Below are 14136 nucleotides of genomic sequence, written 5' to 3' on the forward strand. Positions count from 1 at the left end.
TCATAGCGTACGAGTTTAAATTCAAAATGCAATATTACGAATGACAGCTAGCTGCTATGAAACTCGCCAGGGTGGTGTGCCACTATCGAAAGTTAATGGCGCAATCGTTTATATTCGATAACTCTTGGCGAGTCGCCATCTTGGAATGTGCGAAGAAGAAGAAGCGAACAAAAAGCAAGCGAAAAATCTTTAAGCGTATTTATTTAAATGTATAAATTGCATAAATCATCAAATTTAAGAACAAGCACACATATTTAATGCTCTACTCATCAATATAAAAGAAATCCCAGCACAGCTGCCACGTTGCGTTTGCCCAAAAAGGCTAAGCCAAAAAAAAATCGAAATCTCCGACGGCCCGAAGGTATCACACACAACACTCACACACACACACACACACAGGCCATACATCAGTGCATGCAAAAAGAGGCAGAAGAACCAAAGCCAGGCAGAGAGTGTTTTCCCACACGTTTCAGTGAAGCTACTTGGATCTAAGGTAAATAAAGCAACAAACGGTAACAGTACGCTCAAGTGTGTACCCAAATAATGGAAATAATTCTGCCGCCGACACCAACGCCGCGGCACACATCGAAAGTACGGTGCACGCATTTATGCGTGTATGTGTTTTTGTGTGTGTGTATGTGCGCAATTAATGCATATTTTACATTGATCAATTTTATGTTGCAGACGCCGTTGTCGACTTCTGGCCAGGCAGAAGCACCACACAAGCGGAGATTGTGTTGCGGCCAGGTGATATAACTAAACAATCGCGACAGCTTGCAACGGACTATGTCTAACTATTTGCGCCAGCAGAAACCACAAGAGCACACATAGCCATGGCTGCGACGAGAAAATTGCAAGGTAAGCACAATTCTCCCTGCATACATTTGTATATATATATATATATATATGTACATATTCGTGCGTGTCTTCAAATTCTGATTCTGTGAACATTATCGATATCCTCCGATAGGTGAAATTGATCGATGTTTAAAAAAGGTAGGCGAGGGCGTGGAAACGTTTGAGGATATATGGAAAAAGGTACACAATGCAACAAATACCAACCAGAAGGTGAGCCCACGACGAGCGCTTACGTTTAAATTTCCTAATGTCTTCTTTACTCTTTTTATAGCAAAAGCACCTGCAGGAAAAGTATGAGGCAGATCTTAAAAAGGAAATTAAGAAGCTGCAGCGATTACGTGATCAAATCAAATCATGGATTGCATCCGCCGAGATCAAAGATAAAAGCGCGCTGCTCGAGAACCGAAGGCTTATTGAAACGGCAAGTTGTGTTCATAGCTATGAATGGCTTGATCTTTAGAAGAACAAACATATCGTCCCTCCATTTTATCAATATTGATTAATCAAAGAGCAAAAAAAGGACGGATTAAGATTTCTAACATCCAAAATTTTATATTTCTGTCCCTTCAACAGCTTGTTGAAAGCAAATTGTTTGTTTAATTCATATCCCATCCTATAGAAGTCTATAATTAATTATTACGATGATTCGAAATATTGATAAACTATCAAACTACCTCTCCTAGCGACTATCTAGACCTATGTTATTAATTGTGTCCATTTGAATATCCTTACAGCAAATGGAACGCTTCAAGGTTGTGGAGCGTGAGACAAAAACAAAAGCCTATTCCAAGGAGGGGCTGGGCGCCGCACAAAAAATGGATCCAGCGCAACGGATCAAAGATCATGCGCGTAATTGGTTAACCGGCTCAATTAGTACACTGCAAATTCAAATAGATCAGTATGAGAGCGAAATTGAATCCCTGTTAGCGGGCAAAAAGAAACGTGTGGATCGTGACAAACAGGAGCGCATGGATGACTTGCGGAGTAAGCTAGATCGTCATAAATTTCATATAACCAAGCTGGAAACCCTGCTGCGACTGCTGGACAACGATGGTGTCGAAGCGGATCAGGTGAACAAAATCAAGGATGATGTCGAATACTATATTGATTCATCGCAAGAGCCGGACTTTGAGGAAAACGAGTTCATCTATGACGACATTATCGGTCTAGACGAGGTAGAGCTGAGCGGAACGGCCACAACGGACAGCAACAACAGCAACGAAACCAGCGGCTCGCCCAGCAGCGTTACCTCCGGCGGCAGTCCATCCCAATCGCCAGTTACAGTGCAGCAGGTGTTGCCATCCTCCTCCACACAACCGCAATCAGCAATGGCAGGCAGCAGCAGTTCAGGCGGTGGCACCAGCGCCGCAAGTGCTGCCCAATTTCAGCATTTGCAGGCTGCAGCCGCAGCGGCAGCAGCAGCCGCCGCTCAACAATCGAATGGCAACAATGTGGGCTATGCGAGCGACACCAGCGCAGCTTCATCCTCAGCGACAACGTCCACCGAGGCGACAACAGGTGGCGAGAAGCGCAACAAAAGCAGCGAAAGCAATGCTAACAGCAGCAAAGCGAAGGTAAGTCATTTCTCCCCAGGAACATTTCATTTGGCCTGACCGAGATCAAATACGCTCGTGGACACAAACGTATTTTTCTATGCTCATCTAAACAGTGGGCTTACAACGGGCTTACACAAAAACGCAATTCAAAAAATAACTCTCCTTGCCTTGTATATTGTCATTAACATGGGCCATGGCTCGATCTTCACGTGGAGGTAATTGGAGTCAAAGTGGCTCGTGGTTCCTTCGGGCTGAGAGACGGGAGGACGTAAGTTCAGCCCGTTTCCATTATCAATATTCGATGCATAAGCTATGCGGTGGTAGGCATCTAAGTGACTTTGTATCGTCCTGAAACGGCAGCGTTTCCTGACCCCTGCAACTTCTTGTAGTATATAATATAGTTGAGTGTTGATAAGATGTTGGACGCAGAAATAAGTGGGTTTACAATATCTTTTAAACAAAAGTTTTGTCTTACAAATCCGACCGATAGATCCTATGACAGATATATGATAAGGTGGTCTGATTCCTGATTCCAAAGCGACGTACATAACCTATACTGACTCGGCTGTTAAAAAAGATTGATCAATTACAATTTTTAATTTGTTTATTTTACTCTAACTTTCGTAATGAAGTCTTGTAGCCTGATCTAACTTATACGCATCCATTTACAGCAGCAACCTCAACAGCCGATCAAGCCGACGCCAGTGCGTGCCACAGCAAAAGCACCCGCGGGTAGTGATAGTGAGTACCTAAATGCAATTCGATGGGTAACTGAAAAAAAAAAATAATTTAAATTCCTTAGCAGCTCAAGTCAATAAGATTATCAGCTCAACGCCCAGCAAAAACCAGCAGCAGCAGCTACCCACGGTCGCTTCCGTTTTGGCGTCTAGCGGGACACAGAACAGCAGCAGCAGCAGTAGCAGCAGCAGCAATGTCGCTGCTAGTGGTCACAATCCTGCCGTGCAGCCACATGCCCCAACGCCTGGTCTGAGTGCAGTTAATGTTGCCGTCTCCGCTGGCACAGCGGCAACAGCAGCAGCAGCAGCTGCCGCTGCGGCATCAGCGAGCAACAGCACCAACAACATTCAAGGCCAATCTGTGATTCAAGCGACACCAACTATTGCATTTGCAGCGGTGGCTAAACACAACACATGTAGGTTCCACTAAATACTAGCTAACGTAAATATTATTCATGTAAATTGTTTTTGCTGTCAATAGCACTACTGGAAAATGGACCTGTGCTGCAGCAACAGCAGGCAACAGCGCCCACGGTGGCCGCCATTGTGAGTGCCAGCGCACAGGCACAACAGCAACAACAGCAGCAACAGGCGGCGCAATTATCCAATCTTCAAACGAATTCCTCACACATGCAAAACGGTAATACATTGTTGACATTGGCTAATATAAAGGCTGTACTCAGGGTCGTTTAAATTAAGGCTCTGCTTTTTAAAGTGGGTAAAATAAGATACCATGAAGTTTTGTTATTCGGTAAAAAAGCAGCACGATCTTTTTTCACTTATATATATTATTTGTGAATCTTTCCATATATAACTTAATTTTAGTGGTTCACACAAACTGAAAGCAGATTAAGGGTCTAGGAATAGCAAGGATATTCCAACGTGACTTATGTCCACGTGCCGCTACATGTTTCGGTTTTCATCTAGCATAACTATAAACAAATACGTTATTTGAGTAGGTGCGGAGTCCAAGGTAGCGGAGCCAGTCACTAGATTGCAGAGTGATGTTCGTGTGTGTTTGTAAACACAAATGTGACAGCAATTTAGAGTTTTACCTAGCACTGTCGATTAGAACACTCATTCTATATCCTTCCAGAGGATCTTATAATTCTAACACAATATATTCTACATCACTCAAATCTATAAATTCAGGATCAGAGTCAACAGGCTAAACAATAAATTCATGTCATTTTCTATGCAGACTAGTCTCACTTTTTAAGCTATCTTGACCGAATTTAGCAACTATATTATTTGGTATCCGCAATATTTTAACCAAGCTTAATATGTTCTCAATATATAGCCAAAATTGTATTCATCACTAAACTGATGTAGAAACAAAGGAAAAAAATGTAGATGTACAAATGTATTGCATATCTGCAAGGGTACTAAAAATTCGGTTTTAACGAATCTTAATATGATTTCTTGTTAAGCTTTTAATTAATATATAATGCTATATACTTCATTCTTTTACAGGTCTGCCCGTCTCACTCAGCAGTAGCAGCAGTGGCAGTAGCAACAGCAGCACCAATAACAACAGCAATGCTGTCGATGCGATTTCATTGAAAACCATGGCACAGGAAGCCATTAATCGATCTGTGATCGAGCCAAATTCCCTGAATCAGCAGCAGGCAAGTAATATAGACACGAGACAGCAGCAGCAGCAACAACAGCAGCAACAACAACAACAACCGCAGCAGCAGCAAGCAGCGCCGCAATCGCTGCTGCAACAGCATTTCAGTACTGAAACAACTGCCAACCAACAACAACAACAACAGCAGCAGCAACAGCAGCAGCAGCTTCAACAGCAACAACAACAAGCGACAGCGGCAGCAGCAGCGCAGCAACAACAACAACAGCAAAATGCAGCAGCGGCAGCAGCAGCGGTGGCAGCAATCGGTACCATCGTTGCTGCAGCCAGCAATGGTCCCACAGCGGGCAGTGGACTCATGAATCTGGCGAATGCTGCTGGTCAGCCGTCAACCGGCAATGGTGGTGTTGTTGTCGCAGCCAATGCCAAGACGCATACAGCACAGCAACAACAGCAACAACAGCAGCAACAGCAGCAACAACAACAGCAGCAGCAACAACAGCAAATTGCAACAACGGAGGCGCACATACCACCGCTGCTGGGCGTAACACCGTTGGGTCCAACGCCGCTGCAAAAGGAGCATCAGCTGCAGTTCCAAATGATGGAAGCCGCATATTATCACCTGCCACAGCCGATTGACACTGAGAAGCTACAAACATATTTTCATCGCTCACCGGTGCAAACGCCAGCGCACTATCCCCAGGTGAGTCAGGTACATTGATTCAACTGTAATCCGACATGGCTATAATTTAACCATTTTCGCATCCAAGGCACAGCTGCCCATATACGATACCGTTGAATTCTATCAGCGACTCTCTACGGAGACGCTCTTCTTTGTATTCTACTACATGGAGGGCTCCAAGGCGCAATATCTCGCCGCCAAGGCGCTCAAAAAGCAAAGCTGGCGCTTCCACACCAAATACATGATGTGGTTTCAGAGGCACGAGGAGCCTAAAATTATAAACGATGATTACGAACAGGTGAGCCAGGTTTACTGCTCTAACTAGACCCCACACACAATTTAGAAGTATATATTCTTAACCAAAACATAAGTAAGTGAACCGATAATTTGATGTCCCTTCGACGCAGGTAGTACATAACATTTTAGTCGGTCTTACTAGGTTACTAGGTCTTGTAGCTAGCATATAAAGGATTAGGCGAAAAGATAGTCTTTTTGCTTAAAATGCGCCTTTGGGTCCTTATTGAAGTGTTATGGCCGGAAAGAAAACCGACAAAGTTGTTCTTCGAAGTTTCGTGCCAGGCCTTTACATCTTTAGACTTGATTTTACTTAATTTTTGTTTGTTCATAGTTGATTTTTTCATAAACAATTTACTCAGCATTTCTTTTACAACTATTGAGCAAACATTATCATAGAACCCATCAAAATAATTGGGGTCAAGCGTTCTCTCATCCAACCTCATGCTTCTCTAGAATAGGAACCCAACTTTGGTAGAGCGTATAATTCAAATTGATGAGCTTTACTCTTGATTATTGTGTGCTATTTGTCAATCCAATAAGGAACTCGCCAGAAAGTTCTCTCACATTTCCTACCAAGCGGACGTGAGATTTAAATCCAACCAAGTCCAGCCAAGTAAAACCTCCAAAAGCTATTCTAAGAATGGAAATCGAATTATTTTAATAATAGCGATAAATAAATAATAATTAACTTTGTTTTCAGGGTACGTACATCTACTTCGATTATGAGAAATGGAGTCAGCGCAAAAAGGAGGGCTTCACCTTTGAATACAAGTACTTAGAAGACAAGGAGCTGAATTGAAGGATGCGTTGTTGTGATGCGGATGCGAATGCGGATGCGGATGCGAATGCGTCGGCTGTTTAAGAGAAAACCAATCCATTACTACAATAATGAATCAATAGAATACAATATTCACGCATACCAGGAGAACACACACACACACACACACGCCCACACACACACACACATACACACACTCATTCAACAAAATCGCACACATACAATCACTCTCGCACACACACACACACACAACTGCAACATAAATCCATAAACTAAAGAAAAGATCATGTGTAAGAAGCGATAAAGCAGCAAGCCGTAAGCATAAGTGAAAAGGAGAAAAACAATGAAGTATGTTACTGATACTTGTTCGGAAAATCCATGTAAAAACATATGCTTTTTTATATAAATGTTTTATTGTTTATTATTTTTTTTTTTTAAGATTTACTTCCAACACAATGAGAAAAACAAAAACAAAAAAAAAAAAAGAAACAAACTATAAAAAAGTTATGCAAAATACGTGCAACAATTTGAATTTTCTGGCAGTGTTGTTCCTCTATCCCCTAACCCGCCCCTCAATCAGCAAGCTCCTATTAGATTACCGCTTAGCGTCTCTTCACACACACCCGCACATCCCGCCCCTCCTACGCATTTGCATGATGTATAAAGAGCGCAGTAAATACTTTTAATTGTAAACAAATAGCGCACCGATTTTTTTATTGCGTTTGCGTAGTTACAAAAAACAAAAAACAAAACTGAAAACTCGTGAGAATTAAAGTAATAACAAACACTTCAGCTGATCTTATTTAAATTAAATAATGTAATTACGATTACTAAGATCATTGATTAAGTTGAGCATGATAATGATGATGCTGCAAAGCAAACAAACAACAAATTATTGCGTAAAATTAAATTTTTTTAAATGTAAGCAAAATAAAAACAAAACGTGAGAAAATAGTTGAAAACATGTTTAGTGTTTATTTTTTCTTTAATTTCGTTTTTTTTCTCTTCGTTTTTTTCTATTTAGCCTGTTTGATCCTAAGATCGCTTGAGTCTCATTTTGATCGTTTAAATGTTAATAAGTCATAGTCAAATGATATAAACAATTGCATTTTAGAATGTTTTTGCGTAAATATAGCATTTTTGCTAAACAAAAAACGAAATACATATTTAACAATTTTACAAGAATAGTTTTAAACGAGAATAAAACAAATGCATGCAAAACAACATGAAAAACATTTTAAAAATTATATTAAAAACAAAAAAAAAAAAAAAAAACAAAAAATGCATTCAAATATACATACATACAATTCTACGCCGGCGACTGCGTATTGGATTTTATTAAAAATACAAATACATAGTCATCCGATCGGATTCAGATTTTCAAGACTACATAAATTTTAAGGAAATAAGTGTTTCGTCTATAGAAAAATCCACTTCTGGAGCGGAAAATGCGTTTAAATCTATTGTATTTGCACGAGTGAAACAAAGTGCGTGAAAAGTGAGCTTTTACATCAGTTTTGAGAATGAGTGTGTATGTATTTTTATAACAAATTTTACAGCATTTAAAACAAATGAAAAACATTTGCAAACGTGCTTCGCGTCTATTACAGTAACATAAACATGTTAGCTGTGCTTTACAGTCAAGTTAATGTTTGCGTTTACATTCATATACATGTATTTTAACAGAGTACATATGTATGTATGTTAATGTACGTGCATATCGTTTTGTGTTTTATAGCGAACAGAAGTATTTTTTTTTGTACGTTGCGTTGCGTGTCTTTGAATTTGATCTATAAAGTTACAGTTTAACCCAAAATTATAAAGAAATAGAAAAATAACTATTAATATTTATTGAATTTAGATCATGCTTGTGCTAAGCGCATTGAATTGATTTGATCAGCTGCTGTTGGTAAGTCTCTCAACAAGCTTATTGCTTGTTTTCTTTTACAGTTCGTTTTTTTGCTCTCGCGCGCAACTGTAATCTATAAATAGAAAACTCTCTCTCTCGCTTAATTTCGGCCTCTGCTTCCATATATTTACGTTTCGGACTCTCTTTAATGTTATTGTTGACGCTCTTCATCAATGTTATTTCTTATGATTTACTCTTCGAGACTTTTCATCTCACATTTGTGGTGTTGGGGTCTTTATGATAAGGATAAGATTTCTTTATTTCAAATTTTTTGTTGTTTTTTATTTTAAATAATTTTTTTTTATTTATTTTTTACTCGTATCCAACAGATAATGGAATATTATTATTAATTTATCCTTATAGAAGACTTTTTGGTCTATTTTATTTATTTAAGAACCAAATGAGAAATTGTATTTTAAAGTACTCGAATGGGACATCAATAACTCAAATTATTGTTCAGTCGTGTATAAAATATTTAAAATTATATTGATAGTTAATCGCGCCAACAACTGAATTACCTTATATGAGTATATTATATAGATATCGGAGGTTAAACAAATTTTTCAAGGCAATATTAGAATTTCATCGTAAAGTGCATATCGAATTTGTCCAAATCCTCAAGCTTAATTTTCAACTGATATTTTTCTCATGCGGGCATTTCCTGCAGACCAATATAGAATTTCCCGTAGAGTCCTCGAAACCATCCCAGTTAAAAAAATAAGTTAAAATTTCGAACAATTCTGTATATCCCCAGTGAAAGGATAAAGAACACTTTCATTTCCATAGAGTATTTCATTTAGAATTCACGCTCTAAATAAAACTAACTATACGAGTTCGATTTATTACGGTTAGGGAGTTTATCCTTTTTCGATTTTGATACAATATCCTTGACGGAAGTACCTTTAGAAAATATCGAACTTCTTGATTTGTGATCAAAAATGTGTATAATATAATTTTCTCCATAGAACATGGGATGATTTCTTTAATGCGTTACAAGTTTTATGAAAATTATTCAAATTACCCTTTAGAAATGCATTGAAATAGGAAATGGGACATTTAAAAAATATTCTAGAAAGAAATGCGTCAAATATGCGTATATGTACATATAATTTTATACGCAGCCCTTGCGTATTGGAATTAAATATATATTTATGTACAAATTATGTACTTAAAAATATGAAACGAGAAACATGAAATTTTCAACCTGGGCAAAACGAGGCTAAATACATGGAAAAGGGAGAGTCTGCTGAAAGTGACAGAAAATGGAATTTTATAATCTTAAGATAATTAAGCGACATTGGTTGTCTGCCCATTGCTGCCCCAGACGACATCGTCCTCGTCCTCGTCGTGGCCCCAGCCCTGATCACCTGCGTCATCGACATCATGACCATTTGAGCCAATTGATGCGGCCGCAAAACGACTGGCATCGATTTCCACAACCTCCGGATCGCTGCTGACGGCCTTTGTCTCAATAATCGGCTCCATATCCTTGAAGAAATCAAATTCAGCCGGCTCGGAGCGGTTGGCCGGCGTTGTCAGCTGCACTTGTATGTCCAGTGCACTGAGATCATCAATGAGCTGCCGGTTGATCGATGGCGGCGGGATTATTTTCTTTGCGTCCGTGGAGACGCTGGAGCAGGCGGTGCGAAAAGAGTCGGCAAGCGAAGGCTGCGTGGCCTGTGTGGAGGTGCTGCTATTCGTTTCCACATTGTTTAGATTTAACTCATCCATGGCCTCCTGTTTGACATGCAGACGCTGCAGCTCATCCGTATTGTCCCAATCGGACCAGGCCTCCTCCTCATCATTGACCAGCGTCTGTTCGTGCGCCGCACTGCTGGTGGAGCTGTCAGCGTTATCGGAGCTGCTATCGGGACAGCTGCCTTGGCTCAGCTCCAGGGGCTTTTCGCTTAAATTTGCAACGCTCTTATCGTCCTCGCCGCCATCAGGACTCAGACGCAGTGGCATTGGCGCCACATTGCTCTCAACTGGCAACGGACTGCCCGAGACCATATAATCAACTGCATCCACAGCGCTGCCATTCATGAGCGGCGTTATGGACCGTGGCTCTGTCCAAGGTGTGCTGCAGTCCGTAGAAACGGCAGCATGCGGCCTTCCATCCGAAAAGCAGCGCCTTCTGTCCCCGCCGAGCACAGTGGCTGCACCCAAAATGGGCACGAGATCGGCCAGGCAACGCAATGTCTTGGCTACGAGCACATCGTTGGTATCGTTCATGCCCATCTGTAAATGCGGTAAGATCTCAGACTGCAATTGCTCGTCGCTCAGCAGACGCACGTACTCCATGAAATAGTCCAGCAGAATGAGTCGAATCTGTGCATCGCGCAGGCGAAACATTTTCAGTATATGCGGCAGCAGATACTGCAAGTACGTCTGTGGAGCGAACAGGGCCGTGGTGCCGTTCTCCGTCTTGGTACGTAGCACGTACGGTGTGACGCAGTGCTGGGCGGTGGGATCTAGCAGCACCATTCGTGAAAGCAGATCGCTGGCCAATTGAGAGGCAACGACCTGTTCATCGAAGCAGCGCAGACGCTCGATTAGATTGCTGAAGAATTGTTGACGCTCCTGCACGGACTTCAGCGGCAGCTCGAAGAGAAAGGAATGTATTAGAACGAATTCATGGTTAAAATACGGATGCAAAAGCACAGCAGACAGCTTGGGTCGCAGCTCGATGTTCTGATGCTTCAAGTGTGTGCTACAATAATCCCGAAATTCCTGCACATGCGGTGTGCTGGCCGCTCCACAGTTGTTCAGTATTTGCTCGCAGAGCGTGGCAAAGGCAAACTGTTCCAGACCCAGCTCGCCGTTGGTCGAGTCTATTGCCAGCGGCTGCCGGAAGCTGTGCGCCAGCTCTAAGATCTCTTTACTCAAGTCCTTGGCCTTCCACACGTACTCAAAGCCGGCCAAGCGCCAGCTGCCCTTATCCGTCACGTAAATTGACTGGGTGCAAATGTTGAGATGCCGTGCCAGTGCCTTTTCAATGAGAAATATCAGACTACATAGTATGGTGCGCAGGCCGAGGCACACTTGTATCGGACTCTGCTGGGCAAGCACATCGCTTAACGGCCTCACGCGCTCCGTGGCCAAATGCTTTTGTCCGGACTGATCCCAGGTTGACATATACTTTAGTATGTACGGATGGCGATAGATCATCAGGTTCTGTGACACACAATTGCGGCATTTAGTGGTCAACCATTTGGCTTGTACATGTGGAACTCACCTTAATGGCACGCTCCATTGGCCCTTGGGCTGCCCATAGCTGTCCCTTAACTAGGAGCTCACCCTTGAATATGGACAGGTGCTGGCCATCGCTTCCTTCCTCGTTGCATGTTGTTGGCGACTCGGCATTGTACAGGGCCCAAAAATCATTGACTTCGACGGCATTTTTGTCAATTATTAGCCCTTTTAATTTGCTGCCTTCATTGCCCATTTTTTATAAACATTAACGAGTAACATTTATGTTAGGTTAACCTGAAGTGCAACGTATAGCTAACAGTCACGTAACGCAAAACTGTTAACAAAACTGTTAACGCAAAAATTAGCATATGTTTATAATACAGTGCTGCAAAAGCCTGCAATTGCATATCTTTAGAGCACTGAACGCCGTGCACCAGGTCCGAGACGAAAAGTTTTCGTTTTTATTATTGTTTATAAGTAAACAAAAAATTTGCACAAAATGGATTTGTACGACGACATCGACGCAAAGCCACGCGCCACCCAAATGGATGGATGGTCTTCGGGCATCAAAATGCTGCAAACGCAGTTGGCAGTAAAAAAAGCCCAGCTGCCGAAGCCCAAGGCGAGGGATCAAATCAAGAAACCGGTCAGTGAAATTCTGTTCACTGCGCATATGTATCTATACAAATTAATTACATCTTATTCACAGCTCATGACACCAGTGGTTAATTTGCGCACCAAACGCAACGCAGATGCAGAAAATTTTGTGCCCATGACAGTCGCTGCCAGGCCAATCATCACCAGCACCACAGTGGCACCTCCGCCGGCACTGGAGAACATTAAAACAGATGATTGGGATTTCGTGGACGAATATGATCCACAGTGGCCCAACGAGTACGAGAAACTGAAGGACAAGACAAAGGGCAGTGACAAGTCACGCAACAGTGGCGCAAGTGGCAATCGAGAAGAGCGCGACCGAGACCGAGACAGGGATCGCGATCGGGATCGTAAGCGCAACCGTGGCGGACGCCGGGAGACACATAATCATGACACCTCGCCACCAGCCATGAAATTCAGTGGCTTTGGTCAGCGACAGAGTGATGAAGACAGATACAGTCCGCCGGCGCCAGGCTCAGTTGCCAAGCAGGGCGGTGGTGCGGCCATAGCGCCACCACCTTCGCTATCCATCGACAATGGGGATGGGTCTTCGAATGTAACCATACCATATTCTGCCAGCTCGGTGGCAGCAAAGATAATGGCCAAATACGGCTTCAAGGATGGCCAGGGATTGGGAAAATCAGAGCAGGGCATGTCTGTAGCCCTGCAAGTGGAAAAGACATCAAAGCGTGGCGGTCGCATCATACACGAAAAGGACGTATTTTTACCACCTCCATCTACCTCCCCGCCGCTCTCTCAGCTGGCCGCCGTGAACGCAACGCCGCCAGTTTCGAGTCCTAGTCCTACTGCTGCTGCCGCCGCCTCCATGCCACCGCCACCATTGCCAGGCGCAGCAACACCCGCACCGGCTAGTGAGCCCGAGCCTAGCATTACCGAAATCATGAAGGCGCCCAGCAAAGTTGTTCTACTACGCAACATGGTCGGACCAGGCGATGTGGATGAGGAACTCGAACCCGAGGTCAAGGATGAGTGCAACACAAAGTATGGTGAAGTCAACAGTGTTATCATACACGAGGCCTTTGGTACGGTTCCGGAGGATGCGGTCAAAATATTTGTAGAATTTAAACGTATAGAGAGCGCCATAAAGGGTGGGTTTTAAATTTAAGAAACTTTGATTTAACATATAACTAATATTCTCGCTTCTTGCAGCTGTTGTAGATTTGAATGGTCGATTTTTTGGCGGACGGCAAGTGCGTGCTGGATTCTATAACTTTGATAAATTTAAAAGCTTTCAATTAAATTAAGCCAATAAACAATTTTGCAATGAGTTACATATTTATTTCAAGCACAGCGCCCTCTTTTATGTTTTGTTGTATTTTTTCCCTGATCGATGTTAGTATGACAGAGTCGCTGCTGTTTGTAATCGATAACTGCAGCTGACTGTGACAACTCTACTAACTACAATCAGGCATACACGGTACGACCAATCAGTTGTCTAATGGGCATACTTTGAATATGTTTTATATTAATTTGCGTTTTAGTTTTTCTGGTTACGCAAATTCAGCACTTTGGCCAAGCAACCCGCTTTCACAGCCAAGTTAATGTCAGCACAATCAAAGTAGGCTTGTGATAATTTTGTGACAACTCACAATAGCTAGTTGTATCGTGTCTAGTACACATTGCTAGTGCAGAGGTTTGGTTTGAGAACTGAAAACAATTATCGCAAATATTATTTGCTTTCGCTGTGTTGCAAAATTGATTAACAAAAACAACATTATAACCAAGGTGAGTTTTGAAGCTCCAAATATACTAACAAGTTAATTTACTGTGCGTGTGTCTTAATATACAAAACAAGCGCAGAAAAGATTTTTGTTTTTCTCCTTCCTTCTTTTGTGCGAATACATATGTAAGTCAAAGCAAA

At 42.1% G+C, this 14136-nt stretch overlaps 3 protein-coding genes across 3 annotated transcripts; 2 read left to right on the top strand and 1 right to left on the bottom strand.

Moving 5' to 3' along the window:
- Nucleotides 1–6: 6 nt before the first annotated feature.
- On the top strand, nucleotides 7–6953 carry LOC115758336 (CCR4-NOT transcription complex subunit 3). Its single transcript, XM_030698910.1, has 12 exons — nucleotides 7–493; nucleotides 685–858; nucleotides 971–1068; nucleotides 1130–1279; nucleotides 1593–2432; nucleotides 3086–3155; nucleotides 3220–3567; nucleotides 3633–3791; nucleotides 4625–4991; nucleotides 5070–5442; nucleotides 5510–5719; nucleotides 6419–6953. Exons 2-12 carry the CDS (start codon nucleotides 834–836, stop codon nucleotides 6515–6517), a joined length of 2739 nt encoding a protein of 912 aa, XP_030554770.1. The 5' UTR covers nucleotides 7–493; nucleotides 685–833; the 3' UTR covers nucleotides 6518–6953.
- A 1979-nt stretch (nucleotides 6954–8932) lies between these two features.
- On the bottom strand, nucleotides 8933–11912 carry LOC115758710 (protein-associating with the carboxyl-terminal domain of ezrin). Its single transcript, XM_030699459.1, has 2 exons — nucleotides 11641–11912; nucleotides 8933–11579 (listed from the first exon to the last, which is right to left on the bottom strand). Exons 1-2 carry the CDS (start codon nucleotides 11848–11850, stop codon nucleotides 9693–9695), a joined length of 2097 nt encoding a protein of 698 aa, XP_030555319.1. The 5' UTR covers nucleotides 11851–11912; the 3' UTR covers nucleotides 8933–9692.
- Nucleotides 11913–11999: 87 nt separating this feature from the next.
- LOC115758711 (splicing factor 45) lies at nucleotides 12000–13523 on the top strand. Its single transcript, XM_030699460.1, has 3 exons — nucleotides 12000–12243; nucleotides 12307–13363; nucleotides 13425–13523. Exons 1-3 carry the CDS (start codon nucleotides 12097–12099, stop codon nucleotides 13517–13519), a joined length of 1299 nt encoding a protein of 432 aa, XP_030555320.1. The 5' UTR covers nucleotides 12000–12096; the 3' UTR covers nucleotides 13520–13523.
- Nucleotides 13524–14136: the final 613 nt, after the last annotated feature.

This window comes from Drosophila novamexicana, unplaced genomic scaffold (genome assembly GCF_003285875.2).
Source record: "Drosophila novamexicana strain 15010-1031.04,08,12 unplaced genomic scaffold, DnovRS2.1 tig00000193-arrow-pilon, whole genome shotgun sequence".
Taxonomy (NCBI): domain Eukaryota; kingdom Metazoa; phylum Arthropoda; class Insecta; order Diptera; family Drosophilidae; genus Drosophila; species Drosophila novamexicana.

Coding starts and splice junctions, on each gene's coding strand:
- LOC115758710 (XM_030699459.1), bottom strand. CDS start 11,850: ATGGGCAATGAAGGCAGCAAATTAAAAGGGCTAATAATTGACAAAAAT. Junction 11,580..11,640: donor CAATGGAGCGTGCCATTAAG/GTGAGTTCCACA, acceptor TGTGTGTCACAG/AACCTGATGATCTATCGCCA.
- LOC115758336 (XM_030698910.1), top strand. CDS start 834: ATGGCTGCGACGAGAAAATTGCAAG. Junction 2,433..3,085: donor CTAACAGCAGCAAAGCGAAG/GTAAGTCATTTC, acceptor ATCCATTTACAG/CAGCAACCTCAACAGCCGAT. Junction 3,156..3,219: donor AGCACCCGCGGGTAGTGATA/GTGAGTACCTAA, acceptor ATTCCTTAGCAG/CTCAAGTCAATAAGATTATC.
- LOC115758711 (XM_030699460.1), top strand. CDS start 12,097: ATGGATTTGTACGACGACATCGACGCAAAGCCACGCGCCACCCAAATG. Junction 12,244..12,306: donor GGGATCAAATCAAGAAACCG/GTCAGTGAAATT, acceptor TCTTATTCACAG/CTCATGACACCAGTGGTTAA. Junction 13,364..13,424: donor TATAGAGAGCGCCATAAAGG/GTGGGTTTTAAA, acceptor CGCTTCTTGCAG/CTGTTGTAGATTTGAATGGT.